Source organism: Lichenostomus cassidix, chromosome 3 (assembly GCF_008360975.1).
Source record: "Lichenostomus cassidix isolate B80296 chromosome 3, HeHo_3.0, whole genome shotgun sequence".
NCBI classification, from domain to species: Eukaryota; Metazoa; Chordata; class Aves; order Passeriformes; family Meliphagidae; genus Lichenostomus; species Lichenostomus cassidix.
Window position 1 is genome coordinate 48,703,479 of NC_139483.1, and position 24,508 is coordinate 48,727,986.

Below are 24,508 nucleotides of genomic sequence, written 5' to 3' on the forward strand. Positions count from 1 at the left end.
GAAGTGTTACAAAATAAACTAGCAAACAAACCACATCCAACAAAACAACTTTAATGTCAACATTAATGAGGCTGTGGAACAGAATGGGAGAGCATAGGGGCAATTTGGATCTCACCCCACTCAGCACAGGAGAGATGAAGATGGCTGCCTGGCATGACTTATCTTTTCTTCCCTAGAGAATGGTTTACTTAGATGCTTTTGGCTGACTTTGCCCTGAGGGTTGGGTTTGTCAGACTTCTGGACTTCTTGTTGGTCAGGACTCTTCAGCTGATTTACATACTAGACTTTCCCCTTAAAATGTAATCATTTTAATTTAAACTAAACTGGGGATGTGTATAGCCTTGAACACCTGACAGCTTGGAGTAATCTGCACTATGGAGACATACTGCTGAGGGGAGTTGTGACTTCAGCAGTTAATGCATTGGGGAAGGGTTATCTGTGTTTTGTTGTCTCCTGTCCTGCACACTGCACTTACTATGTGATGGTTTTCAATCCGTTTAAGCCTTTCCGTGTATCAGTTGCCCTGTCTGTAAAACTGGGATAACAACTTCTCTTTCTTTATGTTTAATTACTATAAAAATCTTGAAAGGCTTGAAATAAAAACCAAGGCAAAATGATACACAAAAGATACACTGCAGTGCTGAAAATTCTTATATATTTTGATCTCTTTCTGTCACATTGGAAGGCGCCTGACATTTTTCAGAGTTCCCCGCTGTTTTCAGTAGGGGATCTTGCTGAACATTTTGCCCCACTCCCAATGACATGATCATCGAGAATTTAGAAAACCAAAGCAATTTGCTGCCCTTCTGCTGGGCCACACTGCTGTCAGCTTGCTGCCTTACTTTGGACATCTGTAAGTTTTCTTAATGGCAGTTTTTGGATGGCAGAGCTGATGATGTGTGTTTAGAGCATACGCTGCTGCTGCTGCTAAAGCAAAGTACCTGGGAGAGTTACTGGGAAATGAGAATGTTCTGGTGCCATGGGAGTCGCTACAGCAATTTTGGGTGCTAGCAGAAAGTATTTGCTGAAACTGCTGCCAGAGGTGAGCAGCAGTGCTAGATTTCTACTTGGATGAATAACTCTTTGTAACTTTGACAAGGTAACAAGTAACGTGTGAGAGGTCCAGGAGGTCACCTTGCAATGATACAGATTTTGGACAATTCCCTTTCTGCAGGTCTCTCATCCTGCAGAGACCATACAGTGTTGTGAACAGCAGTGGCAAGAAAGATGCCTTCAAAGCAGGGACAGTGTGATTGAAAAATGTTGTAATGCAGGATATTGCTCCTCTGGCAGAATAGAAGCAAAAGCAGAGAGCTGAAGCAGCACTACTGGAATGTGTGTGTCTTCCCTCAGGAAGTGAGGATTTTCATAGCTGTGTGATGCTAAATAGCAAGTCCTCTTAAAACCTTAGGCCAGAAAAATCTGTCTTAGCTAAACTGATTCTGGAGGTATTAGAAAACAGAAGTACTTTTTGTTTTGTTCCTTTTTTTTTGTACCAGGAAAAGATGGTGAAAACTATGGGGGCCAGCTTAGTGTTACTGCCAGTACAAATTAACAAAAATCTTGATGGTTTCTAAGAGGTGGCACTAAGCATGAAAATTACTTCCTGCACTTACTGCTACGTGCTCCGAGGCTGACGAAGCTTGAAACCTACATGAAAAACCAAGGCAGAAAAACCTTGACATGTTGCTGTGTCTTCCTTTTAATGAGAACTTTGGTATTTTGTATGGACAACATGAGACGGCTGAATAGGTTTAAATCTTTGACTTTGCAAGAATGAATCACAGCAGACATAAAAGCTGCAACTGTTCAAAAATATGGTGCTTGGAGTAACAGTTTATTTTAACTCCACTGTATAGATAAGCAAATATTTCTTATTTAAAGAAGGAAAAAAGGGATTAATCAAATTTTAAGACATGACATCGTATGAACATCACTGTACCATTTAGCATATTCCAGGCAAGAAATGTCTCCCACCTGTTAGTATTAGTGTTAAAGAACAACACGCTTATTTGAAAGACCTACAGGCGTTAGAGAAATTTCACAGGCCTTGGTAATAGTCAATTGTCCATATTTTAAAACATTCAAACGATGTTGCTCTTCTGTTTCAAATTTCACTTGTTTCACATCCCAGTCATTTTGTCTGGTTAAGCCTGTGTGTTTGCAGGTTAGACCATATGGAAGTAATTCATTACTTATTTTCCTTTTGATATGCTTCGATAGATTTTGTCATTCAGAAATTCAGGAATTCACTCAATTGTAGGAAAGTGCTAAAGCATAGCTTAAAACTTTAACTTGAAATCAGCAGAAATTGAGCATGTTTCTGTGTATTTGTTAGTAATGTAATTTGGAGCATTTCTTTGCTCAGGATGTTTTCATATTGTGCAATTTCTAGACACTGAGAATGTTTCTCAGGGCTTTTGCTGGTCCTTCCCTACCAGGAAGTAGGACTTCCCTCCTAGGAAGAGCTGTGCTGAGTAATAGTGTTAGCTACTCTTTCCAGACTCCACCTCTGGAGCCCTCTTGACTGTTTCCCTATCCTTCATGTTTCAGCTTATCTTGAATCATGTGCTAGGGAGTTATCATGGATCCCTCACCTGGCTAACCTCATGCCTGCTGGGTGGGCACTTTGCAGTCCTTATCACACCAGACATGTGACTCATCCTGCATGTTTCCCTCGTGTATCTGGACTTTTCCATCTGGTCATTCTCATCCTGCAGCAGCTTCTCCAGGGCTGCTCTACATCAGATCACAGGTATCTTGCACTCAGCTCTCGACTTCAGTCTCTCCTTCAACACCCTGTCACTCTGTCTAAGCAGAGGCAGCAAAACCACACTTACAATTACAATTACTTTCCAAAACGATGTGTGCCCACACCTAGTTATCAGTTTCATCTCCATTAGATCTCATTTTGATAGCTAGGTTTCCTGTTTTTCAGGCTCTGAAGTGCTTTGCTTTGGCCTTTTATAGTAGCATTCACCATTCATCTTCAGGACTTACATTGTAAACTGGAGGCAGTTATTCCAGTAGTAGTCACATCAGGTCTGTAAACACAGATAAAGGTCTGGTTTTATTGCCATAATGATCAAGAAATATACATCCTATTGTCCTCAACAAATCGCTTCTTCATTCTATTAATATTCCATATAATTTTCAAAATCACTGAAATCACTGGCTCCAGGTAACCTTGTGTTTGAGTATAATCTGTAGTCTAGGTGTGTGATTCTAGAAATATGACCTTGCTTTTGGCTGCATTAAGTCTACTAAATGTGGCTAACCAAAGTTTAATAAAGTCCAGTAAGAGTAGGAACATGTCAGCTCTCCTATTGCTTGGCTCTTCCCTCTACTATTTTACAAATTTACATGGCAGTATTTTGCTCCTTGCTGACTGTTTGGTTTGCTGAAGGTACCATGTCTGATCAGTTTCATTTGATTAACATAATTAGAAGATTTTAAGAAAAACTTGAGTAACTCTGAGGATATTAAAAAGGCCATCAACAATTTACTGGTATTATACTGATGGAAATTGGCACTGTTATTTCTGCTTCATCAATTTCAGAACTTGACTAGCTAACCTGAAAAATTCTTTTGCATATAAAAGAAAGTTCTTATCTTCTTTAACATCTTTTCCACCAGTGCTTTCTTCCTTTTTTTTTCTGTGATCATTCTGAGAACACTTTCAAAGTGTATCTTATAAATATGAAGGACTGTTTGCATAATCTAGTATCAGTTCTGAATTTAATGCAAATTCTGATCAAAAGGAAGCAACACTGAAAGTGCTGCAAACTTCTATCACAAATATTTTGGTCCAAAAATTAACCACTATTCCTAAGCATGAATTTGTGATGAAAATTATTGCAAGAACCTCAGCATGTTGTACCTTAAACACAAGTACTGTTAACTAGGAAGGTGATGCCTTTCCAAGTACATGCGGAAATAAATGCTATACAACCTAATTGTTACTGAAAAGTAAAAAAAAACCAAAAAAGCCCCAAACCAAACCAACCAAAAAACAAACAGCCAAAACAAAACAGGATAAGATGCAGTGAAAGATTACAACCACAAAAGAATTTAGTGAAGTGAGATTCTATGGATAAGTTACCAAGTTTTCAAATTTTAATCAGCAATGACTTGATCATGGTATGTTAAATATGCTTACAAGTAGTAACCACTGGTGCAAGGCTTACTCACCTAAGAGAAAAAGCAGCAGCAGCAATCAGCAGCAGGCAAATAACGCCAAGGGAAATACACACCCAAAATAAGGGATACCTTCCTCTTCAAGGAATGTTAGTTGGCACCTACACCAAAGTGTTTACAGAGCTGAAGCATCCCTGTCTGTCCATACGGAAGACACACACTGAACACAAGTGACTGGTCTTAGGGCAGCAGTAACTGGGTAAAATTCAATGGGATACTGGAAAAAAGTAAATAATTGCTCCCCTGTATGAGTTAGAGGCCCCACATTGCAAAAGAAAATTACAAGATCATAAGAAATCTTTAGGAAATACTGAGAAAGATGAATGATTGTATGACTGATTTTTTTGGAGCAAAAAATTCCTATCTCCAGCTATTTTCTTCTTTCACACTAAAATATAACTCTCCTCTGTAATCCTCCTGATGCACAAAGGTGTTTATGTAAGCCAGGTGTAACACTGCTGCATGACCTATACCTTTATTATAAAAGCAGCTGAGGACAATTTTTTACCTCCTGATAAGGAGTCATCAGCATATTGTAATGCTGAAATCAGAAAAAAATTAAAAATATTCTAATGTAATTTCTGGTTTTAAAATCTCTGACTACAAGTGAAAAATTCAGAGGATGAATAGTCACAGAGAATGCCAAGGTCATGCAACAACAACAACAGCTGAGATAAAAGATTTAGGTAAAGGTGTTCCTTTAAAAAAACAGCTAACCAAGTACCAGTTTGGAAGGCAAAAATTTTAAAAATAGTACATTTTTTTTTTCTTGGTTTCTTTGGGTTTTTTCCTCTAAAAATAACTGCTTTCAAATGCTGGTAATTTTTTTTTCAGGAATTGCAAGGTGAAAGCGTCTTCTGTACAAATATTTATTTTTAAATATTGTTTACTTCTTCTATTATTTTTTTTAAAAATAACCTCAAAACAATATTTTACACAAGTGGTTTATGATTGAAGTCAAAATAATTTATATCACATCTGGAAACTGTTATAAATAACACACAATGAATAAATTGTTCAACTGTGATGATTCCAAAAACTTCAGTACACTAAGACATGCATGTTCCCCTGAGTCCATCACTCTCTTTAGCAAACTAAACAATATTTTGCATTTTTGAATATTTTAGAAAATTACTTTTCAGTCTTCCATTTCTACATGAAGTCCCCATTGTTCCTTGAACTGCAGGAGATACATTTCTTGGTCCTCAGATGATTCACCAGATACCTCTTTCTCATACAGTCTGAGCAAACTTCCTTCTTTGTCAGGATCATCACACTTGAACACTTCTTCACACTCCTGATTTTCAACACTGGACAAAGTAGGAATATATAGTCTTCCACTGTGAGGATCCCAATCAACTAATATGGTCTGCACACCTTCTTTCTCCGTGAGGCCGTGTGTGATTTTTTCCAGCTGATGATAGGATATCTGCCCAGATTGTTCAGTATCCAGGTCCATGAAGTTGATATGGGTCTCACCTGGCAATTCATCTGCTGCATCAACCAACTTCAAATTAAGTTCCTCTGTTTTCTGTCCCAAACAAAGGTCTGCTACCCTTATCTCTGGCTGGGGGGAATATGGCTGTCCTGTTTCCATATCAACCAAGTCCCCCAAAGCAATCTGTGGCTCACCCTGTAGTCTCCTGGGGGCAGAAAACTCCTTTTCTAGTTTCTGACCAGGACTGAAGTCTTCAGCCCTCACATCATGTTCATACTCTACAACACCTGCATTTTTATCTCTCAAAATACTCTGTGTTCCAGACTGGCCATGTGATGTCCAGTTTCCAGTTTGGTCCCCTTCTGCTAAAGTATCTTCTCTGTGTGAAATCTCTTCATGTGAAATATCAATCAAATATTTTGCTTTCAGCACTTGTTGAGAAGGCAAATCCTTCCCTTCAGTATCACTGTAAACAGTGCAGTAATGGAGACTTTTCCTTTCTGACACATGACTGGATTCCTTATAGTCATCCCCATTGACAGTGATAAGGTTGAGCACTATTTTTTCACTTGGTATGAGAACCCGTTCCTTGCATTTGTCAGTGTACTGCCATACCTGGAAAGGAAGAAATATTTTAAGTGAAGAATAATAAAAATACCATCTTGCTGCTTCTTATACCATCATATATTTTGAAAATATAAGGCTAAGTTAGACCTTTTTAGGAGGTTATTTCAATTTAGGGAAGAAGAAAGTTCATCATACAAACATTCAGGAGTGTCAATATGCTCCCCTTTTTTTATTCTATCCCAAGTAAAACTATATTATGACCAATTCTAAAATCCCCTTCCTCACCTTCCCCATATCAAAGTAATGCTTAGAAGAATTCTGTCAAATACTGGTTTTGTTTCCAACAGCATAAACTTAAGTGACTTTGGAGAAAATATCAGTCTTGCTCTTGGATCAAAGATTACCAAATCTATTCTACTCCTTATAACCAGTGAAGAGAAAAAGCAGTCACAACCAGTTCCCACAAGCACTGTCAGGTAACATGTTAAGTTATAGCTTACAGAGTATAAAGCAATACCAGGTTGCCTTTCAGAGAGGAAGCTACACATCAGGGTGAAGCGCAGTGTGCAGAGCCTGCACTGTGCAGGCTGCCACAGGCTGCTTTTGAGACCCTGTGCAAAATCATTGAATTAAATAGGGATCTTTCTGAAATGAGTAATAGTTCTGACAGGAATGAACACTGTGTGGGCACTGGTGGAGCAAAGAGGAAAAAACAACCCGAATCTGCATTTTAGTGCTTTCAAGCTGGAATGGAATAGTAAGACCACTAATCAATGTATCAGGTAGTCTGAATGGTCCCACAGGTCAGAAGTGCCAGACCAAAACAAATGGCTCATTCCATGTTCCCCCAGCCACACAGGGTGCACATGGGGAATAGTTTGTATGCTGGGAAAGCCAGAGAGCACTAAAATGCATTAAAATGCAGAGGCGTTAAAATACCAGGTCTACATTCATTTGTTACCTTGACTGAATCCAGAGGTGGAGAAATAAAATTGAAGCTCCAAGATGGTCATTAAAAATGCAATGAACATAAAAAATTCCCAACATTAAAATTTCATCTTTATTAAAGAAAAAACTGGAGTTAAGAGTTTAGTCTGCTGCTGCGTGGGATTTTTTTACTAGGTAGCCCTTCATGCTACAGGATTTTAAAGAGCTCTGTCCTGCTAGCTCCCCAAGAGACCAAGCTATCTCCCCATACCATGGGGATTCCAGGGACAAAGCATAAAGAATAACACACAGGATTGTGTCTTATAAGACAAAGAATGTCCCTTTTGGACAGGGCCTGAAATGAGAAGGGACAATAGTTTCAAGCTAAAAGATAAACTAAACATTCATTTAGACTGTATGTAAGGAATAAATTTTTTACTGTGAGTATGAATAGGTTTCCCAGAAGTTGTGGATGCCCCATAATTGCATGTGTTCAAAGTCAGGTTGGATGGAGCTTTAAGCAACCCGATCTAGTGACAGATGTCCTTTCCCATGTCAGAGAGGTTGAACTAGATACCTTTGAAGGCTCCCACCAGCCCAAAACTCTCTGTGATTCCACGGTTCTGTCATAAAACCAGTGCCTCATCAAGTGCAAGAGGTGTTTCCATGCACATCTGAACACACTGCAGCAGTAGCTGCTCCACTCCTCCTGAGCCTTTCTGAACCCACAGTCCCTCTGCACTGCTCTAATCTTCAGCAAGATCAGCATGTTGAAACCAAATGCCTTGTATCTCCCATCCCACGGTGTCACCCAGATTGGATTAACATCAGTCTTCATTCATTATTGTACTTGTATGTTTATAGTTGAGCAACTTGTTTGAAGATACCTGTGAGAAAATTCTGCTGAGCTTGTGAGCTGAAAATCAGTTATACTTCATGGACTTTAAGTTTCCTTCCTAAAAATCAACAAATTTGGCAGCACTAAGAAATCTGTGAACATTCTTTTTTTTGCAGAACACTTTCTTTTTTTTGCAGAAAGTGTACTTGGGCTGTCTAAATAACAGAATGTGTTTGTTTATACATTTTGGGGTGTTAGGAAATGGTACAGTATTTGAACACTTTCTTGAAATCCAAGTTAAATTATCTGTATGATGTATACGTGTTAAAACCGTCACAATCACAATTAAGTGGAAAAAACTGGTAATACCCAGTAATAGTAAAAAAAACCATCATGGTGTTTCTGTACTGCTTAATTGTCTTCCCTTCTTGTTTCTGAATTCAACACATCAATAACTTCTGTTCAACTGACTTTACTTAGTGCTTCATCTCATAAATTTATGGAGTTCTGACATCCTGGCAGACATTGCCTAGTGCACCTCAGACCTTGCTTAAGGCAATGACTCTTCCCAAACCAACAGCTCTGTTCTGATCCTTCTTAGCTCTGGTCATGTTTCCAGGTCTGGTCATCTTTTTAGACACAGTTGCAAACTTGAGTTATTAATCTGTTTTTCTTGCATTTGATAACCCTCAATGTTGGTTTTGTTCTCTTGATCTCAGTGGCAACTAGGGCTATGATTTGGAGCTAGCCATGGTTTCCTCCAAGCCTGCTTGGAACCCTGGAAAACACACAGCTTTGCTGTGAGTGCCAAGGTTGGTTGTGACCTCCTGCAACAGAAGAGACTTACCAGGTTTGTTGGATGTTTTTGTTTGTAGACATGAATATACTTGTGCACACAATAGCAAGTCACTGAAATAAAAAGGAGAGCCAGCATGGTAGGTATAACATATCCGAATGTGATTGTTATAGTCTCCTCTTCTGTTTTATCTGTTAATAAAGTAAAAGTTCTCATGGTAACAAGATACTTTTTAAAGTATATAGACAGTAATGTGTGCATTGACTACATTGCTTTTTGGATATGGAATGCAAATGTTTTAGATAAACAAGGAATTTGCAAAAATTAAAAAAAAATTACTTTTGAGCTACAGGGCAATTGTTATTATTTTCTAAATTCTAAACTAAATTCTAAAAAGAAGTAACACCCCCCCACCCCCCTTACATACTCCTGTTGTTAACTTCAGGCTGACTCAGCTCTGCCAACTCCCAAACCTCTTTCAATGAGAAAAAACACTATCCATGCACTAAAACTCAAAGAGTGCAGATACTTTCCTTCAGAAGTACTGATGTAGCTTCCAGTCAGTCCCAGCTATGCTTTATTAGAGGCAAAGCTTTTTTTATTGGTACAAGTGCACAGAAAAGGGAGAAGCCATGCTAATCACTCTCAAAAGGGATACATAAAACACTCACAAACTCAATCACCATGATTTTTGCTAACTTGCATAATCTTTTTTTAAATTTGCTACTTTACACATACCTTTCAATGTAGCAATGCAATATTCTTTGGAAAAGCCACTGTCCAAAAGTGGTGTGGTGACATGTATCTGTGCACTGACACAATAAGCTGTTCCAGGTTCTAACCAGGGCACAACCAAGGTGTTGTTGCTGATGGAGAAGAACCACTGGAAGACATTAAAAAAATATTTTTCCCCCCTTTAACTCTTCAGCTGCAGAAAGGTCACAAGCACACACATGTTCTAGAAAGATCAATGATACTCTAAGAGCTGCCAGCTGCATCCTTTTTTTCCAAATGTAATCAACATTCAAGTTACTTATTAAGTCACATCCTGTCTGATTATTTTCTCTTCCAATCGAACATTCTTGTACCACTACTGAACAATTTCATGCTTCATATGAAGCAGGACCATTGGCCACTACTGGCCCACATTCTTGTTCTGATGTTGCAATAGAGCTAAAGCATCACTCCAGCCCTGTCCTGACACACAAGCCAATGAAAGGCACATGGTAAGGTTCCACAAAATATTTCAAACTGGGATGTTCTGGAAAAAATAGGAGCCTTAGGGTTAACAGGATTTAACTTTGGAGTCCAAAGTAAAGTAATTGCTACATTTCCTGCACCTTTATGAAAAAACCCCAACAAACCAAACAAACAGAAAACCCCAAACAACCAACCAACCAACCTACCTAAACACCAAACCACTTTGGTCTACTATACTGTTGCTAATCTTGGCATTTCAAGAAACACAGAGCACAGATTTAATAGGAGCAGTTCTACAGCCTTGTCAAAGCTTACCCGCTTCTTTGTTTTTTTGTTGAGGACAGACACGTTGTACTGTAGGCCAGGATACACTTGAAGCAGAGATACAGATTCTTCCTCAGGACTTCTCTTCCACTTCTCAGGAGCAGTCAGAATGATTGAAATAGATTTGTCAGTAGAAGATACACTTACCATGGGTGGATCAATTTTAGCTGGAAAAATGAACATGTACAAAAAGCAGTCAAATTTACCAGAGGCACACTGATTTGACCAGTTTTGTAAAATCAATCATATTACATTTTTGCAACATTTAAGTCTAAGTAGAACATTGAACAATTTACTATATTGGTAGAAAATTATTTGATCAGATAACTAAGAGGATCTTTACAGTGAGAAAGTGAACTCTGACTTGGAATTTTGCCAAGGAATTCCTGGGACTTCACAGCATAAACAACCTTGAAACTCAATTTACTGAAATAGACTGAATTACCTGTATGTTCTTAGATTATCTAGCACAGATAAGAAATATTGAGCTCTAGAGTATGCTTACTGATTGGTTTAATAAAACCTTTTCAAAATCAGAGTTATTTATACTGTGAATGTGCCACAGCTTTTATTTGCCTTGAGTAAGGCTTTACCATAGCATTACAAAGTATTCAGCATATACAAGACTACATATATATCTCCAAATTCCCATTGGATTATTTCAATTACTTCTGTCAAAAGCATAAACATGAAACAACCGCAAAAAATAAGGTAACTTCATGTTAAAATTAAAATATCATACCCTATGAAGGGTCTGATACAGGCTGAGCACAGATTATTAATCAAGGCCATTGAACAGCTGGCTGTGTGCTTAGCTTTCCTTACTGTCTGTAAGAGGGTTGAATCGTGTGGTCTCCATCCAGTCAGAGCACATCCCATTTAGGAAAGCTTTAACACTTGCATAGTACTGTTCTTCATAGTCAGAGGTCTCACTGGAGAGGTCACACCATGTTCTGTTTATATTCCTGCATTCTGGCTTTCTAATCCATTTGCCAACACCATATCTGTATTGAAAAAAGAAAGAGAAAGGAGCTGTACAAAAGCTATTTCCATTATATTAGTCACCTGATAATATATTTTTCTCTGCTGCATTACAGCTGATAAAACAGTTTGTGTGTTTAGCAGTAATCTGAAATTTCAAAGAATCCCAGCTTCAGCTGAGATGAAGCACCAGACTTCCACAAGTTTTTAATGAAAAATAAATCAGAGCAGGCCCTACCCAGAAGAAGCCAGATGGAACTAACTGGGATGTTAGTGATACCAATCTAAGTTGAGCTTTGCTTGCGCAGACCAGTGATCTCTCAACTTCAGTCTCCACAGCTTTAGTCTGAACTCTAAACACACAGTAACACAGACAGGGTAACTATTTATAAGGAGACAAAGAGTTCTGTCAGAATGGGCAGTGACTCATCCTCAAGTATGGACACAGATGACACTCAGGGTCTCCAAGATGAATGGCCGGACACTACTCATTCCTGCCTCTTGCCTCATTTTCTAGTTTAAAAGAAAGGCTCGGAACACAATGAACTTCAAAACTCTTCTAGTAGCAAAAAAGGCCATGTATCTGCTACCAACAATGCCCTCAGTACTGACCAGTTCTTACACACTGGTAGAACAAACCAATATGTGCTTGGAAAACTCCTGTTTGGATTTGCTCAGAAGTTCCTGCTCCTCAAATTTGCATTAAGAACTCCCTTTGGCTGCTAACTAGCAAGGGCATGTGGCAGGACAGGATCACTCACCAGCATTTTCCATCGATCTCAAGGCCTTGCTCTCCAGGGTGGGTAGAGGCACATGAGTGTTTTTGTGTTCAGTGTGAAAGATGGCTATATCTATGGCTACAGTAGACTCTTCACAGAACAGCTGGCCCTTCAGAGCCAGTGTAACCAGTGCTCTCTGAGCACTTTACCTCCTACACCATTGTCCTGGTTTTGGCTAAGGACAGGGTTAACTTTCTGGAGTAGCCATGAGCGGGTGGAGCCTGGAGCCTTGTGGGCATGGCCAAAATCCTGATGTTATTGGATACCATCTTACCTCATCGCCAGGGGCAGGGCAAAGGGACTCTCTTCATTCCAAGAAAAAAAGGTGCTCCTTTCCAACAGAGCAAGTGTGGCAGACAGAGCTGTGCAGTAATGCTGGTCCTGACCAGAGGGAGCATTTTGCATGGCATGGCTGCAGTCAGGTTGAGCTCTGCACTCTCCCTTGTGTACATTTTTATCATCAATATTGCTGTTGTCACTGCTCATTTTCTTATCTCATTACTGTTTCCAGCAAATCGTTCTTATCTCCCATCTGTGATCTCTGCTTTTTGTGCTTCCAGCTGGAGGTGGAGGGGAACTGAGTGGCACCATGTTTTTTTAGCAGAACTACTAAGTGGGAAACACCATTCCTAAATCCTGACAAAAATTATTGTTCACTCTGTAACTGCTGAGCGCTCCCAAGTTATAGGAACCTGCTAGAGATCAACATTCATTTTACTGTTCTGAAAATGTTCCTAGGTTGAGGGAAGTGTAAATATTAGAGGTAAAGATTGGGAGCATTACGTAATCTGTGTCAATGATGTCACACCTATTTAGAAGCCAAACTTCTATTACTGCCTTTCAGAATGACACAGTGCTCTCTCAGTGGGAATAAAAGAAATGGAGTCTGGTTCTCATGCAAATTCCTTGATACCCTACTAAGGTACAGACCTTGACAATGTAAGGGCCTGATTCCAACCACATTACTTGGTTTTGTACAATGCTTGATAACATCAGCAGATTTTCTCCTAGAGAGGCTTGCTGGGTCAGAAGAAATCTGGGGGAGTGGGTCTGTCAAGAAAGACCAATGACACACTGGGTGTTATTAATATTGTATTAAATACTATATCTCTATATCCATTTAGATGTGTACAGAGGACTCATGTGGACAGATACCAGTCCACAGTCCAGTCCTTCCTCATTCTTCTATCTCATTTTAGGAGGAATGCCTCTGAAAGCTTCCACAGTATTAGAATGTTGCTTCCTACACTTCTTTCATAGGAATAACATCTCCTCATACCTTTTTTAACTGGGTGTGAAGTAAACAGTGCCAGAAGTAGAAGCTAAAAACCATACTACTTAAGTCTAGCTCACTCTTTAGTTCTTTATATCAGCAATACCTTGCATGAATTTGGGAGGGGGGTTAATTATTATTTAAAATGCTAAAATAAAAGTCAGTGGGAGATAAAATAAAGAAGTCAACTTACACTGAATACTTCACCTTGTAGAGTACTCCTTCGCCTGTGCCTTCTGGTGGTGACCAGTGAAGGACATTCTGCATGTTTATAGATTCAAAATGGACATTCCTAGGGTTGGGCAAAGAACAATACAACTCTCCTGAGAAAGAAAATAAGAAAGGAACAACACACACTAAGAATCTGCAAATACATATGCTTCCAAAGTAGCCAAAAGAGAGTTATCTTTAAAAAGGCCATAAATTCTACCTTTTTAAGCGTTCAAAGGGTAATGTGGTTGGCTATGGAAAATCAGTTTTTTTTCAAGTGTCCCTACCAAGCACAGTCTCAAATTCTATCTTTACAAGTATTTTTTCTCTAGCAAAAATGGCTTTGCTGTTTATGACAAGCATTGACATGAAAATATTTAGGGACTGGAAGCTAAAACTAGAAAAGCTTGGCCTAGAAGAGACACATACTTTTAAAACTGCAACTGTATTTGAATATCAGAAAAATTTAACACTGAAAATTATAAAAATATCCTTAATACTTCATTAGAATCGTCTTGTAGCTGAGTAGATTTTTAAAAGACAAACCAGACCCTTTAAAAAAAAGACACATAGAGTCTACTGCAAATACAGCTTTACAAACTGAAATATTACTTTACTCTGGAGAATTGGACTGGATGACCACAATAGCCCCAGTGTCATTTGATCATCCCTGTGGATCTGTCAGAAATCCAAAAGCAAACATCTATTGTTAGGTGACATAGCCAAATTGCTGTTCATTGCACCAGTTTTTGAAATTAATAAACAAGTAAATCTGGGTATCTTAAGAACACAATTTCACATCTGTCTAATACCCACTTATTAATCTAATAAATGTCATGAATGTGCTCACATTGCTAAATCGCTTGCGAAATGAAGCCTGTGGGCCCAGGGGAAGAATCCCAGGTTCAAAGTTATGACTCAAGCCCCAGCTACTCCTGCCATGCACCCAGGGGAGCAACCCTGAGAGCAGCCCTGGAGCTGCCACTGCTGGGAAGGAGCTTCCCATTGCAAGTAGCCACAAGAGCATAATGGGGAAGAGAAAAAGTGACTCTGTGGTCTTTCAGGACTTTTCAAAACCCTTTCCTCTCCTCCTCCAGGAATGCAATTCCAGTTCTCGAGATAACAAAATGAGGTAAAGAAAGGGGGAAATAAAATATATCAACAGTGGGAACCTGTTCGAATGAATAGTCCTTGAGCTGTTACTTCCGTAAGCAGACCTTAGGGTTTTTTGTAGTATACGTCCCTATTACTAGAGCAATGGTGTTCATCCTTCTGCATATGTAACATATAGCTGCCTTTGTAAGCAAAAGTCACCACCATTTTCCTGATGAATGTGCAGACTTCTATCTGTCTTTGAGCCAAACAGTAAAAGCTTTTTTCTCTTCAGTACATTTATTAAAGCAACGTCCTTGCAATTCTGTAGAGACCTATTACTTTAAACTGTCTCAGTGCAAACTCTGGGTTTTCCAAGCCTCTAGCTGTGCATTAATGCTCAAAACAAACCCTGGTATATGCCTGTATCTGTATCTTCAGATCACAACTCTGTTTACAGAAGGTACTTCTAATTTTGCTCTCTTTTATCTCTAGTATAGTGTTCAGAGGCTTGCATTTTCTAGTCAGAGAACAAGTTTTGTCAGCTCAAGCTTATCTATTTACAAATAGCAGAAAGTCCCATTTCCATGACAGTAGGACGCAGAAATGTCCCATGACAGTCAGCTTGTAAGAGCTCAAACTATAGACTTGGTTGTAACAACATAAAAGAAGTTCCGGGATGCCAGGGGATGTAAAGGCAGCAGAAGGGATTCTCCAAGAATTTGCCTTATTCTAACATTGGCTTCCAAATGGGAAATACAGAATCTAGAAAATCAAAGGTTTTCATTTCCCCAAAATAAATGTCCTCTGCAACTGCTTTAAGTGAATCCAAATGTAAAGATGAAGGTGCCCAGGAGAGCTGAGAAAACAGTTAGATTTTCCACTTATCAGGATTAATGACATGGGCGTCACATAGAGTATTTTCAGTCTGCAGTGGCCTAGGAGCAGAAATCAGTCATACAAGATGCTTTGCTAGGTTTAGTCTGCCTCACTGATTGCTAGCAATGGCTGTCATTCACTTTCCAGTACAACTAAGTTACTTTATTTATTTATTGCATGGAAAGAAAAGGAACCCTTATTACTGTCTTCAGAAAGGCTGTAAATCAAACATTGAGTAATATTATTGTTTACATCACCATGACTGACACCTGGACTGGAAATAAAGTAATAATATAGGCTTGCAAACTTCACCACCACAAGGAACAGCCAAGGCCTGATCTTAGAATAAACTATAGTGAGACTCTCCAAAACAGACTTGATTTAGCCTGAAAACACCTTTGCATGCGACTGAAAAACCCCACTGATGTCAGTGAGATTATTCACACGAGAAGTCTGCTTCACCTTCTCTTTATGAAATCACCTGCTAGGTTTAGAAACCTGGTCAGTTTTAAACACATAGAGATCCCTGCCAAGTATGTGCCTTGCTCAAGTCAGTACTGTATGAAGATCAGTTTTGGTTATACCATATCTATCTACACACATGCACAGACACGTACATACAGACACAAGGATAAACACACAGAATTTCCATGTTACAATCATTATCCGTTTAGTGTATCTGTGTTTTACTGGCTAGGGGGTCCCCCTGCCTGTCTCAGTGATGAACAGCTGTGTTTAATGTCAGTGCTGCAGAACAAATACAGCTGCAGCTACTCATGCCCTCTGGCTCTAAACAGATTTGTTAGCTTTGCACTTGATTTGGGTAACCCAGCAGCTGCAAAGCATTAAAAATATATAAACACAGAAAAGTTCAGATATTTTTTCTGTGCAGTGGCTAAAATTCTGGGGTGGGGAGAAAGCAGAGGACCCACTGAAAGCTGACCTATTGGCATCCAAGTTCCTCTTGTGTAACCACTGTTGTTTACTGTAGCCCTTTCAAGCAGAGTGATCATCTGCTGTATTTTACTATGGCATGGCACAAAGGTGCAAACACCAAATTATCCAATCAAACATAGCAACAAAGGAGGTCACAGAAACCTTCTAGACAACTGTAAGATAGAATTTAAGACAGTGAGTGATGTGGAAAGCATTAAGAAAGAAAGATGAGCCTTACTGCAACAGTCTTGCTACCCACAGCAGTAAAACCTAACAACTCCTCCCCTACAGTCATCTCAGGATTCAAAAGGGGAACTGCTTTTCTGACAATGGCAGAGACTTTGGCTTCAATTGTGGTCACATTTTCTTATACAAAAGTGACCCTTGGGAGCACCTGCGATGGAAGCAAAACTGTGCTGGGTACTGAATTTGCAGACAACACTGCAGGCACACCCTGCGCCTCAGCATTTGCAGCTGCCACTTCAAGGTCCTGGACTGAACCCCCACTTACACACCTCAGAGAGGGGACAGCCTCTCAAACAGGCTGAGTCCCTGATCTACCTTTTCCCACTGGCAGCTGAGACCCACCAGTGAAACATCAAACAATTAACAAGAAATCTAGGCTGCACTGCTTCCACCAATGAATCCTCTAAGCCACTGCCCTTTCTTTAGTCTTTCAGTTCCACTTTGGGTGACTTCCACCATACTCCTATGAAATTTTGTTTGCTCCTTCTACACTGTTGCTCTTCATTTTTCAAGGTACTTTTTTCTCTCTTTTCTTCCTCCAGCTCATCTGTTTTGATTGTTACGTTGTTTTTAGTGAAAAATATCCCTCAAACACATGCCTAAGTGTAACATAAAAACAAAAATGGTCATACTCAGAGCAAATGTCCATTTAGCATCGTATTCAGTGTCCCTCATGAGCAGAGGGTCTTCTGGCACATCTCCAGCTTCAGGCAAGATGGTCCCAGCCATGCAGGAATGCAAGGGAGTGCACCAAGTGGTAAAGAGGGGGACTGAGCCAGAATTGGAGATCATAAGTTACACAGAAGAAGGGAAACCCAGCAAAGCCAGGAATACACTTTAGCAAACTTATTACTTACTTGTCATCTTAGCAACAATTTAAATAAATGAGTAAACTTCTTAAATATTAAGTGATCCTGAAAGCTTTTTTTCTGTGCAGATTCTTTCTGACTCAAACTCAGCAGACCAAATAATGAGGAAGAGAAGAAAGAGCAGCAGGAGGAGAGATGCATAGGAGCCATTACAGCTCATCTGCCTTTCTCCCGGTGGGTTGGTGGAACTCTGGTGTTGCCGGGTATGAAGGCAGGTTAGTGAAACCCTTTGACTTGAGCGGCACTGGTGGGAATGTGGGGAGGAGCACAGAGGTGATTTCCTGTTCGAGTCATAACAGCACTCGAGAGCTAACCACGAAGAACCCTCTGCTCTCCCACAAGAGGAGCAATCACTTCCCTCACAGCCTGTTCAGAGGGGGCACAGAAGGAAGAAAGACAAGGGACAGAAAGGGAAACATAAGACTGCAAGAAAACCAGGGGGTGGAGCAGATGGAAAAGCTTGAGGGAAGAGGTGGGGAAAGGTGGGAGAAAGATGAGACCGGGGCACGTGGGGTTTGTTTTTCAAGAAATGGGCAGGCTGCCATTGGAAACAGGTGAGCCTGAGGAGGATATTTCGTGAAAGAGTGTGAATGGAAACACAGCCTGAAGAATGGGGGATACAGAAGTGGGACTGAAGCTATGGCTTGCCCTGACAGGCTCTCCTCCTCCATGTGAAGCCTTGCCGTTATTTATCCAAACTATGTTCTAGCTTATAAAAACCACCTCTAAAGAGGATATTGGTCAAGGGACATTTCAGACTCAGTCCAGAAATACCCAGCTTCAGAAAGGAGGGTATTTCTGAAGGAGTTACCAGTCCATTGATGGCCTGCTAGGAGACAGCTGGAGAGGATCATGGCAGCTGACATCCATTCCTTTTTGCTAACTTGCATGAAATAAAATAAACTGAATTTTCTTCCCACTGTGCTGAAAGTTTGCAAGTACAATAGAGCTCCGCCATGCCCTGCTGCAAACACCTTTGCATGATGCACTCCAGCAGGCAAAAGTTATCATAGATATGTTTTCTACTAATTCTGAGTGACCAATACTGGCTGGAAACAAGCAAACAAGGTAAGTGAAATTCAAGGTCTGTTTGTCTAAAATTAGTCACAGCCCCTTCAAGGCTTTCAGAGTCATAATTTGATGAAGGTGTTTTGTGCCTGATGGCTTGGTTTGGTTCAGTTCAGTTCCAATTTGGTTCTTTTTGTTATGTTTTTTAATTTAAGATGGAAAGAGCATTTGTTAAGTTTGGCATTCAAACCATTTTTCGTCAAAAAGAACTAGATTAATTTTAAAAGCCCAGTGGCGACACAATGCCATGACATGATAGCTGGTTTTTAAAACAGATGTTTTGAAATTATATAAAATATTGAAAACTGCCTGACTGTCCAGCATTAACGTTGAGGATTTTCTTTTCTCCCTAGAACATGTTTGGCATCACCAATTTATTACTGCTTAGATAAATCACATCAAACAGCCAAGAAAACGCAAGCTTAGTTAGAATACCTCTGACATCTTATATTTGTTTTTCAAAATATCCAAGAGTTAAGCTTTCTGTTTGAAATACTGTAAAAATGATGCTCTGTGACAGTTATCAGCCAAATTCCCATACACCACATTTTGGTACACTCCTAATCCATCTTTACATAAAATATCTATATTTTACATATAACCTGAGCCAAAATTAGGTTCAGCTTTCATCATTCAGCACTGACTAATAGCCATTAGGCAACAACAGTCCAATTAGAACTAACAGCATGATATTTATTGCCTGATAGGTGCTGCTCCTTGCACAGTGACATAGTGATGGCTTTTCTAGAAAAGGAATTTTGCTGTTCTTGGGAGTCAAAACAATTTTAATTAGCAAAACCCACAATTCTGAATCCACATTTTGCCTCAGACAGGAGACTGAATGTAATGTCGATGGGGGATGAGAACTTGCCTTTCTTTCTGAGGGAAAGGCAATCCTAAGAAGACGAAAGTTGAACACCTTCTTCTGCACGTGGACCTGAGAGGAAGGACCAACACTCCCAGAAAGCTGTAATGCCTCACCTCTCGCAGGCAATGCCTCTGGGAAGGAACTGTTTGCAGAGAACTCCTGGGGCAGCCCCCCACTGGTGTGAGACTGAACAGAAATATGGTGCCTCTAAACAATATCCCAAATTACTGGCACATCAAGGACAAAGAAAAGAGCTGTATGTAATTTAAAATTTTTGTCCAGAGATGGTTCTGAGTTGCAAAATTCAGGCTCTTACAAAGTTAAGCTTCTTAAAATATGGGAGCTCTTGTTTGGCTCACAAAGGGTAGCTTTTCTCTCTCTTACCTGCAGATAATCAACACCACTTCTTGGGGAGAACTCAACCAGCAGAAATCAATCTGTACAAGCCAAAACTGTAAAACCAAACATAAACAGGAACCACACACACACAAATGACCTGAGAAATCCTACCCACTTGCTTCTCTTGGATTTAAGACTATGAAGGTCACTAGACAACAACAGCCACAGAAAGGAATGGTTATCAGCTACAGCAGTGAACCTGAGTGTTTGCATGGGGAACTCCAATGCACATTCTTCTTGTATGGATCTACAACAGAGACTAGACTCTATGGGCTAGAGATTTCAAGGTTTCTCTAACTGCAGAAGAATGTGGTTAGGGAAAGCTCCCCTTAAAAGCAAGCAGAAGGATTTAAAATGGAACTTGGTAAGATTAATATTTTATCACTTCCAAAATTCAGCATGTTCCTTCACATCCTTATGAGTTCCTCACAAAAACTGCTAAACTCCCCCATGTGGTAAAGAGGAACATGCTTGAACATGCTTGAATATGTCTTGATCCCATTGATGAAAACATTAATTTTCCATTTTATTTCACATTTTTCTGCACTTTTTTATTTGTTCTACAGTATAGATTTTTAAATGGTTGAGTGAAGCACGAATTTATCAAAATCCCAACTGCAGTGACAAGTGAAATTTTTATCCTTGCTCAGATAGTCTATTAGGTACAGTTCATAGACAGCAGGGCCTGAAAACAGAATGCAGTCAGAAGCTGCTGGAGCAGTAGATGTACTCCAGTAAGGATAAAATTATGCCAAACACACTGACACATCACAGTGAAAACAAAGGTGTTTTGCAAAGGTCAAGCTATAATGTAGCATTTAAATGCTGCTACTAAGGAGTTCAGAAAGGAACTTGACAAGAGATCCCAAGGGGACAGGCACAGCACAGATCCCGTAAGGTATAAGAATCTGAGTCTGCAAAGTCCTGCTGTAAAACTGCTTTGCGTGGCACCTGGGTCCTGGTTTCTCCTGTTGGAACAAAGTACCCAAAAGGGACTCCTCTACCTGTCACTTCACATCAGAGAAAGCACATGAGCACTGCTATGATTGTTCTGCACTTCGTATAATTTCGTCCATTATTAGCAAAATATTACTAGGATGAATTAAACTAACATTCACTGTCTTATGCTGAAAAAGGTAAAAATGGAAGCTCTAAGCCTTCAGTGAAAGCACAGCTCTCCTTTCCATGCTGGTATTGCTGTCAACAAAATTCTGAAATCATGTCCACCTAAAACCTCAGGAATGTGCTAGCAGGTTCCCTTCTGCCTTGAACATCCACTAGAAAACAGCTGCATAACTCCTCTGACATTTTTCTAAACTTTCTTTGGAATCAAAACTAGTAGTAAACACATTTTAAAGTTTTTTTTTTAAACAGTAACTGAATACCAGTTGTACAGATTTTCCACAACACTTGCATTGATGATAATTGGACTTACATAAGATGAAAATTATGTGGTCAGTTACTTAAAAAGAAGATGGTATTGGTACTTCTGAAAGCAAGTAAAAATCATTGATGCATATTGGAGTAGTTTGTCAAAAGAATTAACTGAGACACAGTACTTAGTGATACTCAAAGGTATTCAGATAATGAAGAACTCTCCTTGCTGCTTTCCAGCTCCCACAAGATCGGAAAGTTTTGCTGTGGAGTTCAATGGGAGCAGATTCTGTCCTTATGTATTGAGTTTTGGAGGCAACACTTGCAGCAAAGGACAAAAGCACAAAGGTAGAGTAGGTTTTTTAGATGATCTGCTAATCCTCCAGTGCCCTGCTCGGTTTTATACAGGAGAGATATAAAAAAGGAAATAATGTATGATTTTAACAGCAGCAGGGAACTCCCCCTGCACAGATGTTCCAGGCTACAGTTTATAAGCTCATTCCCACTGGGTAACATCCTTGTCCATGCACAGACACTTTGTTCTTTGAGCTGCTCCCACAGCTCACTCCAGCCACCACATTTTTTGCCTCCTTTATCTCTTTTATCTTCTTTATCTCTTGTGCTTGGATATGTGGCTGTCGACACAGTCAACAGCTGGGAGAAGGGACTCAGGACACTAACGCACCAGCTGAATATCTCTGCCAAAACCCCATCCTGACTCTTGTTTAAATCTAGCTCTCGACTGCTCGGTTAGATTCCTGAAGGTGGTGCCTGTCAAACAGAAAGGAAGCTACAAACACCAGAGGTATCTGGGGATATATTAAGAACTATCTCAAGAGCACACTATCAACTTAGAGCTGACAGCAAATCAACACAGAGCCTTGTACAACCTAATCCCAGCTTAATTACAGAGAAAAGGAAAAGATGAAGCAACATTACAGAAACACCCAGCTCTCCTCCTCCAGCCAGAATCACGAACACCAAACACAGGGCTGTCCGGGACAGACGGCATGATCACCCGAGCCCTGCTCCGGCCCGCGGCTCCCGGGCTCCGGCGGGGCTCGGGGGCACAGCTCGCCCTGCCGGCCCGGAGAGGGATGCTGTCCCCAGCGCGGCAGGGGACAGCGGCGGCACCCACCTGAGCGCGCCGCGGGGCTCGGCGGCAGCAGCAGCGGCAGCACCAGCAGCCAGGCGCCCATCGGGGCCTCATCTCCCGGCCGGGGGCAACCGCGCCGCGCAGGGGGCGGAGAGGGCGGGCAGGGCAGGGCAGGGCAGGGCTGTGCAGGGCAGGAGGTGGGAGGAGGAGCCGGGCGGGCGGTGCGGGGCTGGGCCGGGCAGGGCGGGCTGAGAGAGGTGGCGAGGGCCTGGTGAGGCTGCCGGGGCCCTGTCAAGCACCGGCTCCAAGCCGCGGGGTGATGCCTGCTGCGCCGCTCAGTGCTTTCACTGATGAGTAGCTCTCCCTCGAAACCACCGTGAGACGTGAGTGGGATGCTCTTGCCCAACCCCCCTTTTTCTTTTTTTTTTTTTTCAGAGGAAGCTGAGGGCCAACGGTCTACATCACTGGGTGTTCAAAGATACGATTTCCCCCACTCCTTCGCATTTGATTCCCGTATTTTGAGAAGAAGCTATGGAGTACTCATTCTTGGAGATGCTCAGAATCGATCTGGTGACGGAGCTGTGTTCCCTGCTCTGCCTAACCCCGGCTGGAGCAGAGGGGCTCTAGAGGCACATTCCCACCTCAGCATTTCTGGGCTTGTGACAAATGACATGTTTTTGCTGCGAGCAGAGCTCTCGCTGAGTGTGTGTGGAGGTGCTCAGGGCAGCCCTCAGTGAGAGCAGGAGATGAAGGAGCCTGGAAGGATCACGCTGTGCTCTGGGGTGCTGCAGACGGAATGCTTGGGGAGGCTCTAGCAGCTGAAGGTGCTGAGACACCAGGCCTTCTTCCCTGAGATGGACCCCTGCCAGCTCCTTTCCTGCCAACTGACCTGATTTGCTGCTGTCCTCCCACTTGTTCTGTTACCTCCAAGTTTACCTCCTCCGTCTTGGCACCCTTTTGCCAGTTTTTGGTCTCCCAGTCCATTCATCACAGCCATTTCCCTCAAGCCTTTGTGTGTAAAAGGAGTATCATGCAAACAAGAGCCAGGTATCAATTCAACTGGTACACATCAATCCGCTTGGAAGTGATGGTCAGCATGGGTTGATTGGTAAAATGAGAGGCTGTGTCTGGAAATTAGTATTTTGCTTGTTTGTCTAATTCTTATTGGCAGAGAATTAAAAACTGTACTTACTACATATTTAGAGTAATATATATTTTAACTATATGTATACATATAGACATACACACTACAATGAAGCTCCTGATGGACTTCTCTCCCCAGCTGCTGTTTCCATATGTTCCAAACTGATTTCTCTCCCAGTTAGCTGACTCTGTCACTCTGTGTCTTCACTGCAGCTCCTGCTTTTTTGGCCATTGTGCTGTCTGTGTTAGGAAGGGGGTACTTGGTGCTTTGGTCTGGGTACAGAGGCCCACTCTGCAAGTGCGGTGAGAAAATGATGTTTCTAGCCTCAATTCTGGCTCCACAGACAAAACATAGCTTTTCAAAGTTCAAAACCATGGTCACAAGGCAAGTGATCCCGCTTGCTCATGGGCTTAAGTATACATACAGTGAGTGATGGGAGGACCTATAGTGAATTCTGGAACTCAACTGGACAGTATCTCTCCTGTCAATAAATTTTGGCCAGATTTTTTACAAAGATTTTGATGAAAGATCACATGGCTTTCTCTAACTAGAAATGTTTCCACATTCAGCTGAAACTTCTTGAACTCTTGTGGATAAATGACATTTTAAGCAGAAGTGGGAGGAGGAGGCCTTCAGGTGGTTTTTAGTTTAGTCCCCTACCCTAGTTCTTGGAAATGTCCCAGCTGACTTGACTTATGGAGACTGCAGCCTGGCTTTGGACTGAAACCTTGTCACAAGTGGCCAAAGTTTCAAATATTATAAAGAATGAAAGTAGCCTGTCAACTTCAGTGTCTCCTATTCAATTTTCTTTCTTTTCTTGAAGAGAAACATTAATAACCTTTTCCTGCCAGAGTTTGGCACTGCCCATACGATTTGCTATGACCTCTGACTGCATCTTCACCTATGACAGTGGAGCTTTGTTTATATTGTAGTTTGATCTTTTCCCTCTCCATCTCCTTTTTTTGTCTAAAATAAAGGATATACATAAGATATTAATGATGGAATAA

The 24,508-nt window shown here is 40.8% G+C and overlaps 1 protein-coding gene across 5 annotated transcripts; it reads right to left on the bottom strand.

The window, feature by feature from the left end:
- Nucleotides 1-5,065: 5,065 nt before the first annotated feature.
- Nucleotides 5,066-22,533, bottom strand: IL20RA (interleukin 20 receptor subunit alpha). 5 transcript variants are annotated; one of them, XM_085055661.1, is made up of 7 exons: nt 22,400-22,533; nt 13,514-13,643; nt 11,113-11,291; nt 10,279-10,454; nt 9,502-9,646; nt 8,815-8,954; nt 5,066-6,250 (listed from the first exon to the last, which is right to left on the bottom strand). In XM_085055661.1, exons 1-7 carry the CDS (start codon nt 22,458-22,460, stop codon nt 5,336-5,338), a joined length of 1,746 nt encoding a protein of 581 aa, XP_084911787.1. In that variant the 5' UTR covers nt 22,461-22,533; the 3' UTR covers nt 5,066-5,335. The 5 variants fall into 5 exon arrangements, with proteins under 5 accessions (XP_084911787.1, XP_084911789.1, XP_084911788.1 ...); XM_085055663.1 differs by having other exon boundaries at nt 13,528-13,643; nt 22,400-22,529; XM_085055662.1 differs by having other exon boundaries at nt 13,514-13,612; nt 22,400-22,496.
- Nucleotides 22,534-24,508: the final 1,975 nt, after the last annotated feature.